The 12,851-nt window shown below is 39.4% G+C and overlaps 1 protein-coding gene across 2 annotated transcripts in view; it reads right to left on the reverse strand.

The window, feature by feature from the left end:
* Positions 1 to 12,851, reverse strand: part of ACADSB (acyl-CoA dehydrogenase short/branched chain) — a 28,649-nt gene that overhangs the window by 13,676 nt on the left and 2,122 nt on the right. Inside the window, exons 2-8 of one of the 2 annotated variants that reach the window (XM_065552268.1) lie at positions 11,886 to 12,045; positions 9,343 to 9,443; positions 8,940 to 9,011; positions 8,623 to 8,829; positions 7,809 to 7,979; positions 1,017 to 1,142; positions 482 to 574 (exon numbers count right to left, since the gene is read on the reverse strand). In XM_065552268.1, coding sequence (XP_065408340.1) covers positions 482 to 574; positions 1,017 to 1,142; positions 7,809 to 7,979; positions 8,623 to 8,826 — 594 coding nt within the window. In that variant the 5' untranslated portion in view covers positions 8,827 to 8,829; positions 8,940 to 9,011; positions 9,343 to 9,443; positions 11,886 to 12,045. The remainder of the gene's footprint in view (positions 1 to 481; positions 575 to 1,016; positions 1,143 to 7,808; positions 7,980 to 8,622; positions 8,830 to 8,939; positions 9,012 to 9,342; positions 9,444 to 11,885; positions 12,046 to 12,851) is intronic. The other variant, XM_005305885.5, reaches the window with a different exon arrangement.

Raw genomic sequence — 12,851 nt, forward strand, 5'->3', positions numbered from 1 at the left:
ATTATCTCTTTGATCTTGTATTTAGCTGTGACACTGAGTACCTTTCCCAGACCTGAAGAAGAGCGCTATATAGCTTGAAAGCTTGTCTCTCTCACCAACAGAAGTCGGTCCTATAAAAGATATTATCTCACCCACCTTGTCTCTCTAATGATGAAGATGACATTTTAGATATATTTGAAAATTAATAAATTAATCATTGGAGATTAATTTTGTTTGAGGTTCTCAAAATAGATTATTACAATGAAAACAGTATTGCTTTTAATAATGCAAAATTCTATGTACAATAATCAGTATTATGTATAGTCCTATACCAAACATTATTTCATCTTACATAAAAGAAGAGTGACATCTAGTGGCAACACAGATTCTTTTCATAAGGTATTTCCTTAATTTTCCGTTACCAACCTCTTTCTTATAATATCTTAAAGGTTTCAATCCAAATTCAAACTACAGAATTATCACATTAAACAATGTTACTCACCTGTGCAGCAATTCCTATTCTGCCCACATTTAGCGTTCCAATTGCATACTTATAGCCTTCTCCAAGCTGTCCCAGGATATTGGTCTTAGGAACCTAAAGAATAAAACCACTCAATTATTCCTTCTTTTCTGTTCTGTAATTGCTAGTACCGCTCACAGCTGTACATGCTTTATTTAACATGTCTCATAACTGAAGGCAGCAATATAAAATGGGCACCTGATTCCCATAATACTTTGGTAGAAACCTCCCCAACACACACAGGACTACAAGAACGACAACAGACAAAATTATTCAGAATTGGACCACTAATGAAAACTTGTATCACTGAGATGCCAAGTGAGTAATCCAAGTCCCTTAAATCCTGATTTTCAGGTATGCTGGGTAGCCACAGCTACCCCCAAAAATTCAGTATCTGTGAAAATCAAGTCCGTACCAAGTCTTCTTTCCTAATCCTGTATCATACTCAAGATGTATGCAAGTTACACTTAACAAGGTTACTAAATTTCTGCCGAAACCTCTAGAACACTTACTGTACCTTAACATTTTCGAATGTTACTGGGCACGTAGAAGTTGCTCTGATTCCCAGTTTATCTTCCTTTTTCCCTACATGTAGGCCCTCTGTGCCACGATCTACTATGAAGCATGTTATTCCCTTGTATCCCTAAGCAATGGATAAAAAACAAAGAACTGACTTTTAAGATAAAACCAAATGGGCTTTGAATATTTGATTTCTATATCGCAATATAAACCTGTTAAATACTATATTAATATACAAAATGTGGAACCATCATCTATTTTATTTCCCCCAGCTAGATCTTTTGCAATTGCAATAATTTAACAAAGGCCAAGTCATCCCTTTCTGTAGAAAAAATAACAGAGAAAAAAGCACATTTAGAACAGTCTGAGTGGCTCTCTTAGTCATATCAACCATATGGTGAGGAGGAGAGCTTCAAATAAAGGGGGAAGGATAGGGTCTGTAATACCTATATAGAATGCAAAGCAGTTGGAAATTCTGGCCCAATCCTGCAGGCCTCATGCAACTGAAGTTCCTCCTCTGTGCTCCTTTGAGATCACTTTACCCGACAGCAAATCCCGTTTTTGCGCTCTGCTCCCATTGGCTCTCCTACTAAAGCCGCTAACTTCTACTCTGTGAAGTGGAAAAATTAGCATTGCTCTCTGAAACATCACACCATCTTATTATGTAAATCTGTGGCCTTTCCCATGAAATCATGCTGTTCAGAGTGGCTGTTTCCCGTGCTTCACCCCATTTCCAGCAACCAGAACCCAATTTCAGCAGAGCCCCAAAGGCTTGATCCTTTGAAGTACCATCAATTTCCATTGATATCAGAGGGACCAGGGGAGTTTAGCACCTTCACAAGCCTTAACAGTATGGCATTCATGTGGTGAGGCTGCAGACAGCTATTATATATATGACAGATGGGGACGTACATGGCGTTAGGCACCATTCTCTTGCCTATTTCCACGTACAATTTTCTCCTGCAATGCTGTAAAATAGAGTCTTACTCCTGGGGAAATTCTGTGCCACTGCGTACATGCAGAATTCATATCCAGCGCAGAATTTTTTTTTCTCTGTGACGAAAATACATTCTGTCCAAGAAATGCTGCAGTTCCACCTTTTGCCCACCAGAGGCCACTGTGATGCCAGAACATACAGCAGCAGCTTACTGGTAGTAACACTCTGCAGCCTGCTGCATTCATCACAGGACCCTGCCTGTGGAGCCAGGTTCGGCGGCATGGGCAGAGGATAGACAGAGGGGGCACACAGGGAGCCTGCTGTGGGGTTATGGACTGGGGTTCAGAAGGGCTACTGGGGGGACAGACTAGGGCGGGGGCTCAGGAGCTAGTGGGGTGACAGCATTGAGCCGGGGCTGAATGGGAAGAGGTGCAGGGCCACAAGGGCATGGGGGTAAAGTGCCTGACTGAATGGGAGAGGCTAGGGGCCAGTCAGGGCCTGCATGGTGGAGACTCCCCAATTCCCTATCCCTCCCCCGAAAATCTGTTCCATACTTCTGCCACGCACACCCAACAATCCTCCAGGTTCACTCCCAGGCTCCGTCCCTCTCCCTCAGTTCCTCTGTTAGCCCTAACTCACGCAAGTCTTTCTACTACTTCTGAGGGATGCGGGAAATACGTTTCTGTATTATAGTTTAAATGAATTACTCAAAGTTCTGTATTAATTTGCCTAGTAAGGAATCTATTTGTCAAAAAAAATATTCTGAATTTTTTGTTGTCTATATTATTAGAGACATACTTGCTGACAGTTATTTTGAAATAAATTACCAAAATAATTGAAATTGGTGTGATTATATTGTGTTATTTTGACATATAAAATCTGCAGAATTTTAAAATATCACACACAGAATTTTTAATTTTTTGGTGCAGAATTCCCCTAAGACTAAATAGTGGGGAACATCTAGTCGAATATTAACTTGAAGTCTAAGTTAATAAATAACTATATTCTTCCATAATGGTTTAATTTTTACTTGTGTATGTTAATTTAAAAATGTAAATAATTTAAAGGTTTCTTTCACAGAAACATGATTAAAAAACATAGCTGTTGTCTATTATCACATAATGCTTATTTAATATTAATCACAATGATCAAAAATTAATATTCATCAAGACTGTAAAAGAGAAAAAAAAATGTAACAAGGTTCTTGAGTCTTTTCAGTGTTCATTTGTAAATAGCGTTCCTGCAACATCATTGAAAGATGTTTCCCAGTTTCTGTAATGTTATTTTCTATTTCATATTATGTAACACTGTTTCATTTGTGTCATTCTCCAATCCCCAGGATTCGTTTACACATTTTTCATACTGATAAAATCCACTATAAAAAGTCTGAAGTATTGAATTTGATAATTTATCAATTTATTATTATTGATAGCTCTTACTAGTACGTCTGGTATTTTATGCCATTTCTAAATCTGGTTAAACGTGTATTTCCTAACAGAAGTTACCTTAAATACTTGAACCCAACATAATCAGAGTTACCGAGAAAACAAAAAAAGTTAATATGCCTTTTTTAGTATTACACCTAAAGCATCGAGGTGAGTCACAAGACTTATTATATGTGGACATGGTAGTAGTGCCAATAATTAAGGTTTTCGGACACATCCCATTAGAAGACCCTCTTTTCAATTGCTTATAACAGCTTTGCCAAACTTTAACTGTTCAGGCTAAAATTTTCCATGCTGGCTGTTAGGCTCATGGGGGGAGGAGGGAGCAGCGGAATTTCAGCAAACATGTTTCAGCCATTTTCAAGATTAGGAAAAATACATTTTCCCCCTGGTAAAATACTTCTTAGCACCACTTCATTGAGAATCCCTAAAGCATCCAGGCTGTGGTGCAGGGATTTCAAATTTAGCATGGCAGTAGCTTTTCTTGTCCCCATGAAAATCTGCCCAAATTATAAGTTTCTGAAAGATCTCAGTTCACACATGATCAGTACAGATGTGTTAGTTTGGCACCTAAATTCTCTAGAGATTCCACCCCCACTGAGGATGCTTCATTACCAGATTGTATTTGCTCCTCCCATCTGCCAGGTGCTGCTGTGACAGTGGACACAGAGAAGGAGAGCAGGAAAAACATCTCTTTTGTGCTCTCAGTGCTTGTCCTGTGCGGCCCAGGCAGTGTGGAGATGGAGGAATCAGCCCGGCTGGAATGCAGAATGAGGAATCAGGCCCGAAGTAGGGGGGAAGGGGAAGACTGGGCGTGAAAAATAATGGGACGGTTTAGCAAAGAGACTGAGATCGATGGGAAACAGACTGAGATTGCACTAAGAGCCTGGGGAGACTGGAGCAGAGAGGCATGTGGGGACTGAAACAGTAAGGAGCCTGGGAGAGAGTGACTGGAGAGACTGGAAGGTGGAGGGAAGACTCGGACTTAGACAAGGAGACCAGAGGGAAAGATTTAGATTTCATTTTTTTCTTTATCCCCCATACATCCTCAGGTGCATAGAGCATCCACCTAGTTTCCACCATTTATTTAGGTCTTGTGCTGCTCTGTTCAGGCTTCTGAGTCATGTTGATGGATTTAGCTTCTTTCTCTATTGCTCTGCATCATGTTTCTCTAGGTGACTCTTTTTTCCCCTCTTCCCAGGTGGTGTCCATGTTATTGCTTGACATGGAAGTCATGTTGGTGGTATCATTAATAGCGTGTCCTAAATATGTCCATCACTCTCTTCTTACCATGTTTATGCTTTAGGTTGGTTTGCTCTATTTGCTCTAATATCAGAATTTCTGATGTTGCAAGAAACTTTTTCCAATGGACTTTGAAGATCTTCCACAGGCATTTACTTTGGAATGAGTTGAGCTTACAATTTCTGTTATAGATTTCCATGACTCTGCTCCATAAAGGAGGACAGACAAGATGCCAGTATTACAAATTTGTATTTTTGTATGAGTGCCAATCATACTACTTTTTCAAATCTTTTCAAGTTTGTGACAGCTGTTTTTGATATTTGTTGCTTGACATGTAGCATGGTGTCACTATCACTGCACATCTGACTCCCTAAACAGATAAAATTACTTCTTCCTAGTGTTTCTAAGTCTACTCTAACGGTTGCTTTTGCATCAACAATAGTCATGTATATTGTCCTCCCCTTGTTTATCAACAAACCAACACATTTGCTGTGTCTGCCAAAAGCTGGATTTTTTTTTCTATTAAATGAGGTGTCAAACTAAGCAGGACAGTGCCATCAGCAAAAACAAGGTCACCCAACTGTGCTTTATCCACTTGACTGGCTAGGCAAAAAGACTGGAATTGGATTAGGAGCCTGGGGAGGGGCATGGAGCCTGAGATTCCTTCCTTAGGCAAGGAAACAGACTGGGACAAGGAGCCTGGGGAAAGGCAGAGACTGGTATATGGAGTTAGAAGTGGGGAGAGACAGGACTATCAGAAGACAGTCTGTCTGGAGGAGACAAAGGCAGAATGAGTCAGGTCTTGTGGACACAGAAAGAGGGACAGAAGAGTTTGATCACTTAGAGCATACACCCAAAAGAATCTAGAAATGAACTTAAAATTCCTCTGCTGTCAGCGACTATTTGTGAAACCCAATGGCAAAGTGTTTCTCTCGTCCACCTCTAATGGCTAGTCCCCATAAAGGAGGACAAGCTATGACTGCTATCAGTTACCAAGTTAGCTCAAGCAGGTCTATGCAGAGGCTCTAAAGGTTCCAACCCTGTGGATGACGCACACAGAGGTCAGTATAATTCCACATGAGGGAATTTCTGTTTTTCAGTTTGCAACCTTGACGTATTTTTTGTGTATAATTTCCTAGTTTTTTTTAAAAGCAATCAAAAGTTAGGATAAGCCCAAATTAAGATTGCCCGTTAATACTATTTTTTCTACAGCACACACCTAACTTTTTCAATATGCAGAATGGACTTGGCATGGGATAAATCAGGACTGTGCAGTGAAAGAGAGTGATCTGTAGGATACCTGCTTCATTTGTTGCAGAAGCTGGAAGGTGTGCAGTGAATGCAAGGGGTTGCAAGAAGAGAAAGTGTGGTCTCACAGTTAAGGCAGTTGACCACTATCCTGGAGAATTGGTTTCTAACCCGGCCTCTATCACAGAGTTTCTATGTGATGCAAGGTAAATCACAACCTAAACTTTTTGCAAATGTCCACTAAATTGTGTGTTCCTCATTTTATGAATGTCAAAATAAGACCCCTGGAGCTGAGCACTCACAGCTGCTACTGAAGTTAGTAGAAACTGTGTTTTGAACATTTAAAGGGCTATATAAAATACCAAGTATTCTGAAAAAATCAGGTCCTACATGATTCAAATTGGGGCACCCAAAATTAGTAGACACTTTTGACTTTAATCACTCTGTGCTTCAGTTCCCCCATCTATAAAATGGGGGTAATACTACTACCTCACAGCACAGTGGAATTGTGAAAATAAATTAGTTAACATTAGTGAAGCACTCAGTTGCTACAGTATCACAGAAAAGTCCAAGAGGAAATTAATTTTGTATTCAGATCAGAGTTTTAATAGTATGCAGTAAATAAGGCATGTGGCAATATACATGAGCAACCTTAATCCTGGCATATGCTAAATTTTGGCTACTTCACTTTGCAACCTTAATATTCTCTTAGCATAATATCTGGCTGCAATATTTATAAGCTTTGTGTAAAATACAGGCTACATGATATTTCAGTGTATAATTCTTTATCGGTCTAGTCTCACATAGCACATATGTAATTCCCATTTACAGTAATAGCAGTTGCACACAAATGGCAAGAGGATGAACAGATTCCACATTTAGCTGAAATTAGTGTTTGTGTGAGACTTATCCCATTCATTAACTATTGCACTTCACTTTATAGTTTGAAATTGTCTGTTTGTTGACACAGAAATACATTGTTTCCCTGAATTAATAATTTCCCTCAAAATTTCAGTGTTCATGAAGGAGATTAAAAACAGAATATGGAACTTTTTCTTAATTTGTCTACCTATTTATGAATGAAGAAATTACAGAAAGAAAGAAAGAAAGACCGACCTGGACTGGACTGGACTGGAAATTACATGATTTTCAACTAAAAAGTCAGTTCTTCACTGATGGAACTTAAAAACCCTTTTGATCAGTTGAAACTTAAACTTAAATAATAACGTTTTATAAATATTTTCAAGTTAGGCTTTTTTTTGAATGGGACACTGCAAAACAATTCTAATAAATAAACATAACACCTTTGCTAATAATTAAGTTTTGCAGCTGCTCAATTTTCACCTTTCAATTGCACCATCTCTTTTAGCTAACTGGTGGAAATATTTTTACATTTTAAACTATGTAGTTTAGGATTTTTTTTGTCTTTACCTTACTTATACCTAAACTGATAAATGAAAAAACATGGCATGTCTCTTTTCATATGTGCTTTGTCACATGGGCATATTTTAATATTGTACTAACTTTTCCTTTCCATTGCATATAGGCCTAGTTCTATTGCACTTTTAATCACAGAATCCTGCCAATACAAAAACATTAAAAGATACAACAGATGTGCCAATAAGATTCAGAATGTCTATTCTTTGATGAGACAGGATGTGTCAATATTTGCTGGGTCCCTCATTTGGGCAGTTACTATTTTGACATTTTTATTTTCCCAGGTGTGTGAAGAAATTTGTTAAAATACTTACCAGGTTCTCCATTTTTGTCATATAGATGATTCTGGGAAAATATTTGACTAATTTTTAAAAATCAATTTTTAGTGGGAGCAAGATGCAAAGAATTTACACCACATTACATCAGTACCATATTATCAACAGCCACAGGAAATAGCCACAATTGTTCCTTAGCAACTTACCAAAGGAGGATTTGCATTTGCCATCACGAAAAACACTCCTGCCTGTTCTGCAAAGCTTATCCACATCTTTGAGCCATTGATAACATAGTAGTCTCCCTTCTTATCAGCACGAGTCTTCAAAGAAAATGCATCACTGCCAGATCCAACCTCTGAAAGGCAGAAACTGCCTGTCTATCAATTGAAGGGAAAACTACATGAAAGGTTTTATTTAAAATATATGCACTGCATGCAACATTAATATAAGACTTGAAAGGAAAGTAAGTATAAAGTTGTTAAATAGCTCAACCATTCTTAACCTATATATTATGGGTAGTATCAGTTAGGTTTATAAGTGTGAAGAGAGGATTGTCTAGAGGTTAGAGCTAGGGAGAACGAAGTCATGACTTCTTCAACATTTTCCCTGCTCTCCAAACTTATTCATGGTGTAACCCTCTGTGCCTCAGTTAGCCAACCAGTAGTCTGGGTCTAATACTTCATATACTTCCTTCCTACCTCATAAGGTTTTGTGAGGATTAATATTGGTATAGTAGTGATCCTTGGATAAAAAAGCATGTCCTCTGGAATGGTGGCCGAAGCATGAAGGGGCATATGAACGTTTAGCATATCTGGCACGTAAATACCTTGCAACACCGGCTACAAAAGTGCCAGGCTATTTTTGGAATGACAGATTTCAGTTCTCAAATAGCATTCCAATGTATGCATATGAAGATATTGCCTTAGAATGCAATGCATAATTTAATTCCCTAAATGGACACTAACATTATGAAATCATATAAAATTTTATGTAATTTAGTAAAGGACATACTTAACTCACCAAATCTTTAGCCAGTCTGGGCAAATAAGTTCTCTTTTGTTCTTCTGTTCCATATGTAATAAACAATTTATTAGTAATTGTGTTCTGGAGTTCACACAGAAGAGCTACAGCTGGGTCAACCTTGGCTAATTCCTCTACCACCAGTATGGTAGAAAAAAATGAAGATCCAGTTCCTCCATACTCTGGTCCAAGCTCAATACTCATTAGCTAAAAAAGAAAGAATGTAAATACAACTGTTGTAGGGAGATTATCACAGACAGTAATTTAGGCTGACAAGATTTTAAAATATTTTCACTACTGGAAAAAAAATTACTTACAGGTAATAAGCAATTAAAATACTTGTGTGCAAGTCAGAGAATGTAACATCTCTTCAGATCCCTCTGCAATGCCTACAATAAATTAACAAGCTGATAATCACTGCATAGGGGTCAAGATAGGGTTATTTACTCATACGAAAAACAGAATACAGAGCTATCAACACATATGCGATTCATCACCATGACCACTCTGATCTTGTTTTGTTAGAATTTAAATGTCAGAATGAAACACATTTAAACTTTTCTAACTGTAATTTCTCACTAAACATCAATTTAGGGTTGAAAACAGAAAAGACTAACATCCATTCAAACTACTTAATCTAAAAGAAAAAAAAGTTGCACAACCGGCAGTAACATTTAATAATAATGTAACCCTTGAATTAAAATAATAAAATATGCAGACCCCTTGTTCAAATAGTCCTTGCAGTACAGATTCATCCATTTCTGCATTTGCATCCATTGTTTTTACCAAAGGTGCAATTCGGTCTTGAGCAAATTTTTTCACTATAATGAAGAAAAAGAAAGGACATAAGTATTCTAGCCAATTCTTTACATAATATCAGAGTCAGCGATTTAGTATTTGTATCAAGGTATACGTATCCCAATGCAGGGAGATCTCACAGATATGCAACACCCTAACCCAGTGGTTTCCCACGAAGGAAGATCAAGTGTTCCAGAGAGCAATATGGGTGTTTTGGGTTAATTCCCGGCAAGAGGTTTAATAGTTTTAGCTAGATGCAAGTCCCTGTGCTGATGTAAGTGGGCATTGCCTATTTACAGCTTAGACCCTTTTTAAATTTCTGAGAGTTTCATGCAAGAGCACTTTGCTGACCAGAAGTCAGGTCAGAAACCCCTGGAGACATAAGAGCTCTCCTGTTTAGTTTGTCTGGTATTCATATTAGGGTGTTTGTTTGTTTGTTTTTAAAAAGAGTTTACAGACTTAAAAATGCTTTCAGTGAATGTGGCCAGATACCTTGCTGGTGTGTATTATTTTGGTTGAACAAGAACCCTGTAAATGATAAACTGGAAAAAGTTTTTTTGTTTAATCTAGTTCTTCTATTTACTCTCTCAAGCTGATCAGGCCGTGGCCCAATTACAACTACTTTGATCCAATTCCTAGTGGATAGTTATCCATATCACAGCTTGGGGGCAACTTTCGCTCTGCCCTCAAGCCTCCACCAACCATTGCCCCAATTTCTGTCCCCCTTTGAAAACAAGCTCCAATGACTCCACAGTGATCCCTGCACTGCTCCTGTACGCTCTGCCTAGTCCTCAATCTGTGGGGCCACTGCTTAGCCCTGCCATTCCATAGGACGGAGGGCTGACAAGGGAGAATCAGGTTGTTCTGGACAGAGAGATGGGGGATGAGATGATCATGGACAGTTAAGGGACTAACATGCATCCAGTGCCCTCTGCAGCCAAGGAAACCATTTCCAAGGAGCCAGTGGCAGTGAAGAGGGAAAACTGGGCTTTGGACAAGAGGGTAATGAGAAATCATTTTAGAACCGCCCCAAAAAACAAACAAATCTCAAACCCCACTGCTCAAAAACTTAACGTAAAGTTCAGATTGCTCAGTGGTGTCTCGTGACCTTCCAGGATGTTGAGTTCACTATGCTCAATCCTCCGAAAATGATGAAATATAGAGTCAAGGTACAAATAACCTCTGCAGTGCAATTTTTAACATCGCCCTCTGTGTGATGCCCCAACACACTAACACCACACATAACAGTTGTTATCTTGTTCCTTGATAATCATAACAAGCCATGAAGTTTGAGAATGAATTTGGCGACGCAGACTCTTACATGGGGTGGGCAAACTTTTTGGCCTGAGGGCCGCATCGGGTTTCGGAAATTGTAGGGAGGGCCGGTTAGGGGAAGGGTCATGGCCCACCCCCCTAAGACTCCTGCCTCATCCAACAACCCCTGTTCCCTGACAGCCCCCGGAACCCCTACCCCTGACTGCCCCCTGCCACCCCCATCCAACCCCCGCTCTCATTCCTGACTGCCCCCCCGGGACCTCTGCCCCATCCAACCATCCCTTCTCCCTGTCCCCTGACTACCCCAGGAACCCCTGCCCCCAACCACCCCATCCAACCCCCACTCCTTTCTGACTGCCCCCCTGGGATCCCTGCCCCCATTCAACCCCCCATTCCCCACCCTCTGACCGCCCCACCTGCTGACCACCCCCCCGAACTCCCCTGCCCTCTATCCAATCCCCTTTCCCCCTCCCGCCCGCTCCCTGCCCCACTTAGCGCGCTGCCTGGAGCACTGGTGGCTGGCGGCACTACAGCCGCACCGCCCGGCTGGAGCCAGCAACGCTGTCGCCACCGCGCAGCACAGAGCATTGCACCGGCAGCGGAGTGAGCTGAGGCTGCGGGGGAGGGGGAACGGCAGGGGAGGGGATGGGCAGGAGGGTCCCGCGAGCCGTAGTTTGCCCACCTCTGCTCTTACAGGATCCTTTGTAAGGGCTTGATGCAAGTTGTCAAATCTGAAAAGCATCACTTTCCTTACAATATCACATTCAAAAGCATGGTCAGGTGTTAAAGCCTGAACCCCACATAACTTCCAGAGTCGTACCTTGGTCTCATCTCTATTGATTTTTATTCCTGCAGTGTGCCCTGTATACATACTAGTACTCTACCCTTACAGATATCTACACTACAACTGGGAAGTGTGATTTCCAACATGGATAGATAGACTCACATTAGCTTGGCTTGAACTAGCATGCTAAAAATAGCAGAGCAGAAATTGTGGCAAAGGCTAGTCACTTATGACCTAAACAGAATTTGAAATCAAGTTTTCACATAAACTTGGATCAACACACTGGTCTCAAAATTTAGCTATAAATAAGGAATAAAAAGAAATATTTTACAAATATTTAACACTGAATTTTTCATGACATCTAGTCATAAATGGCTCCATTTTAAGAGTCTGAACAGCAAATTACCCATTTCTTTCATCATTATTTCTTCTTCTGTAAGTGTGTCAAGGGGAGCACACACTACCCCCTCATTGGTTGGGTTTACCATAGCTTCTGATTTGGATGATTTAAAGACACTAGGAGGAGCCTTCCAAGAAGCCAAGTAGATTGGCATGTTTCTTCTTAGCTGTTGACAAATAATAATAAAGAAAGTTATAAAAACTAATTTTGAGGCACAGAAAACATTGTTCAAGTATTTATAAACAGGAAAATACATTTTCACCCACTGTTTTTATTCTCTATTCAGTAACTGAAAAGGAAATACAATTACATATAATTCATTATTTTCAGTGCTACTAATTTAAAGTTTTGAGCACTTGGAGCAAAGAGGCTCGACCAATTTGATTTCCTTTCAACCTGTGTCTATCAATCCTACAAAATACTTTCTTCTCCTGTCAGTTTTCTATATCTTGGTAAATATATTGTTATTTTGACAACGATTCAAAAATATTAATGTTTTTAAAATGAGAATAGTTTTGAGAATTGCAGCTACCAGCTAGAATCTGTTTTCAGTACTGCAAATATTAGAAGCTTGCTGGAATGTTCACATTAATAGCTGTACATTTTAATAGATTTTATCTCCATTCAAAACATCATTGTATTAAATTCTAATAAGTTTCTTTACATTAATAGTTCTATTCACTATTTTCAGTGTGTCTTCGCCTTGAGACCAATCAACTAGTAATGCTAGCAACTACATGGACTGTTGTATTAATACTCTATTTTTATTTTTTTTTCTTGTTCCTAAGTGTTCTGCAGCCCCAGCATCCAAATCATTCAGCTACAATGTGACTAAAATAATTTAAACATGTGACTAAAATAATTTTAGAACTTATGGCACAACTGTGATATCATACAGGAACTTGTCAAAATAAACTGTAATCTAACATTTTATAACTTTAAGAGTGAGTACGCATTTCAGAGAAGATGCAA

Source organism: Chrysemys picta, chromosome 7 (assembly GCF_011386835.1).
Source record: "Chrysemys picta bellii isolate R12L10 chromosome 7, ASM1138683v2, whole genome shotgun sequence".
Taxonomy (NCBI): Eukaryota; Metazoa; Chordata; order Testudines; family Emydidae; genus Chrysemys; species Chrysemys picta.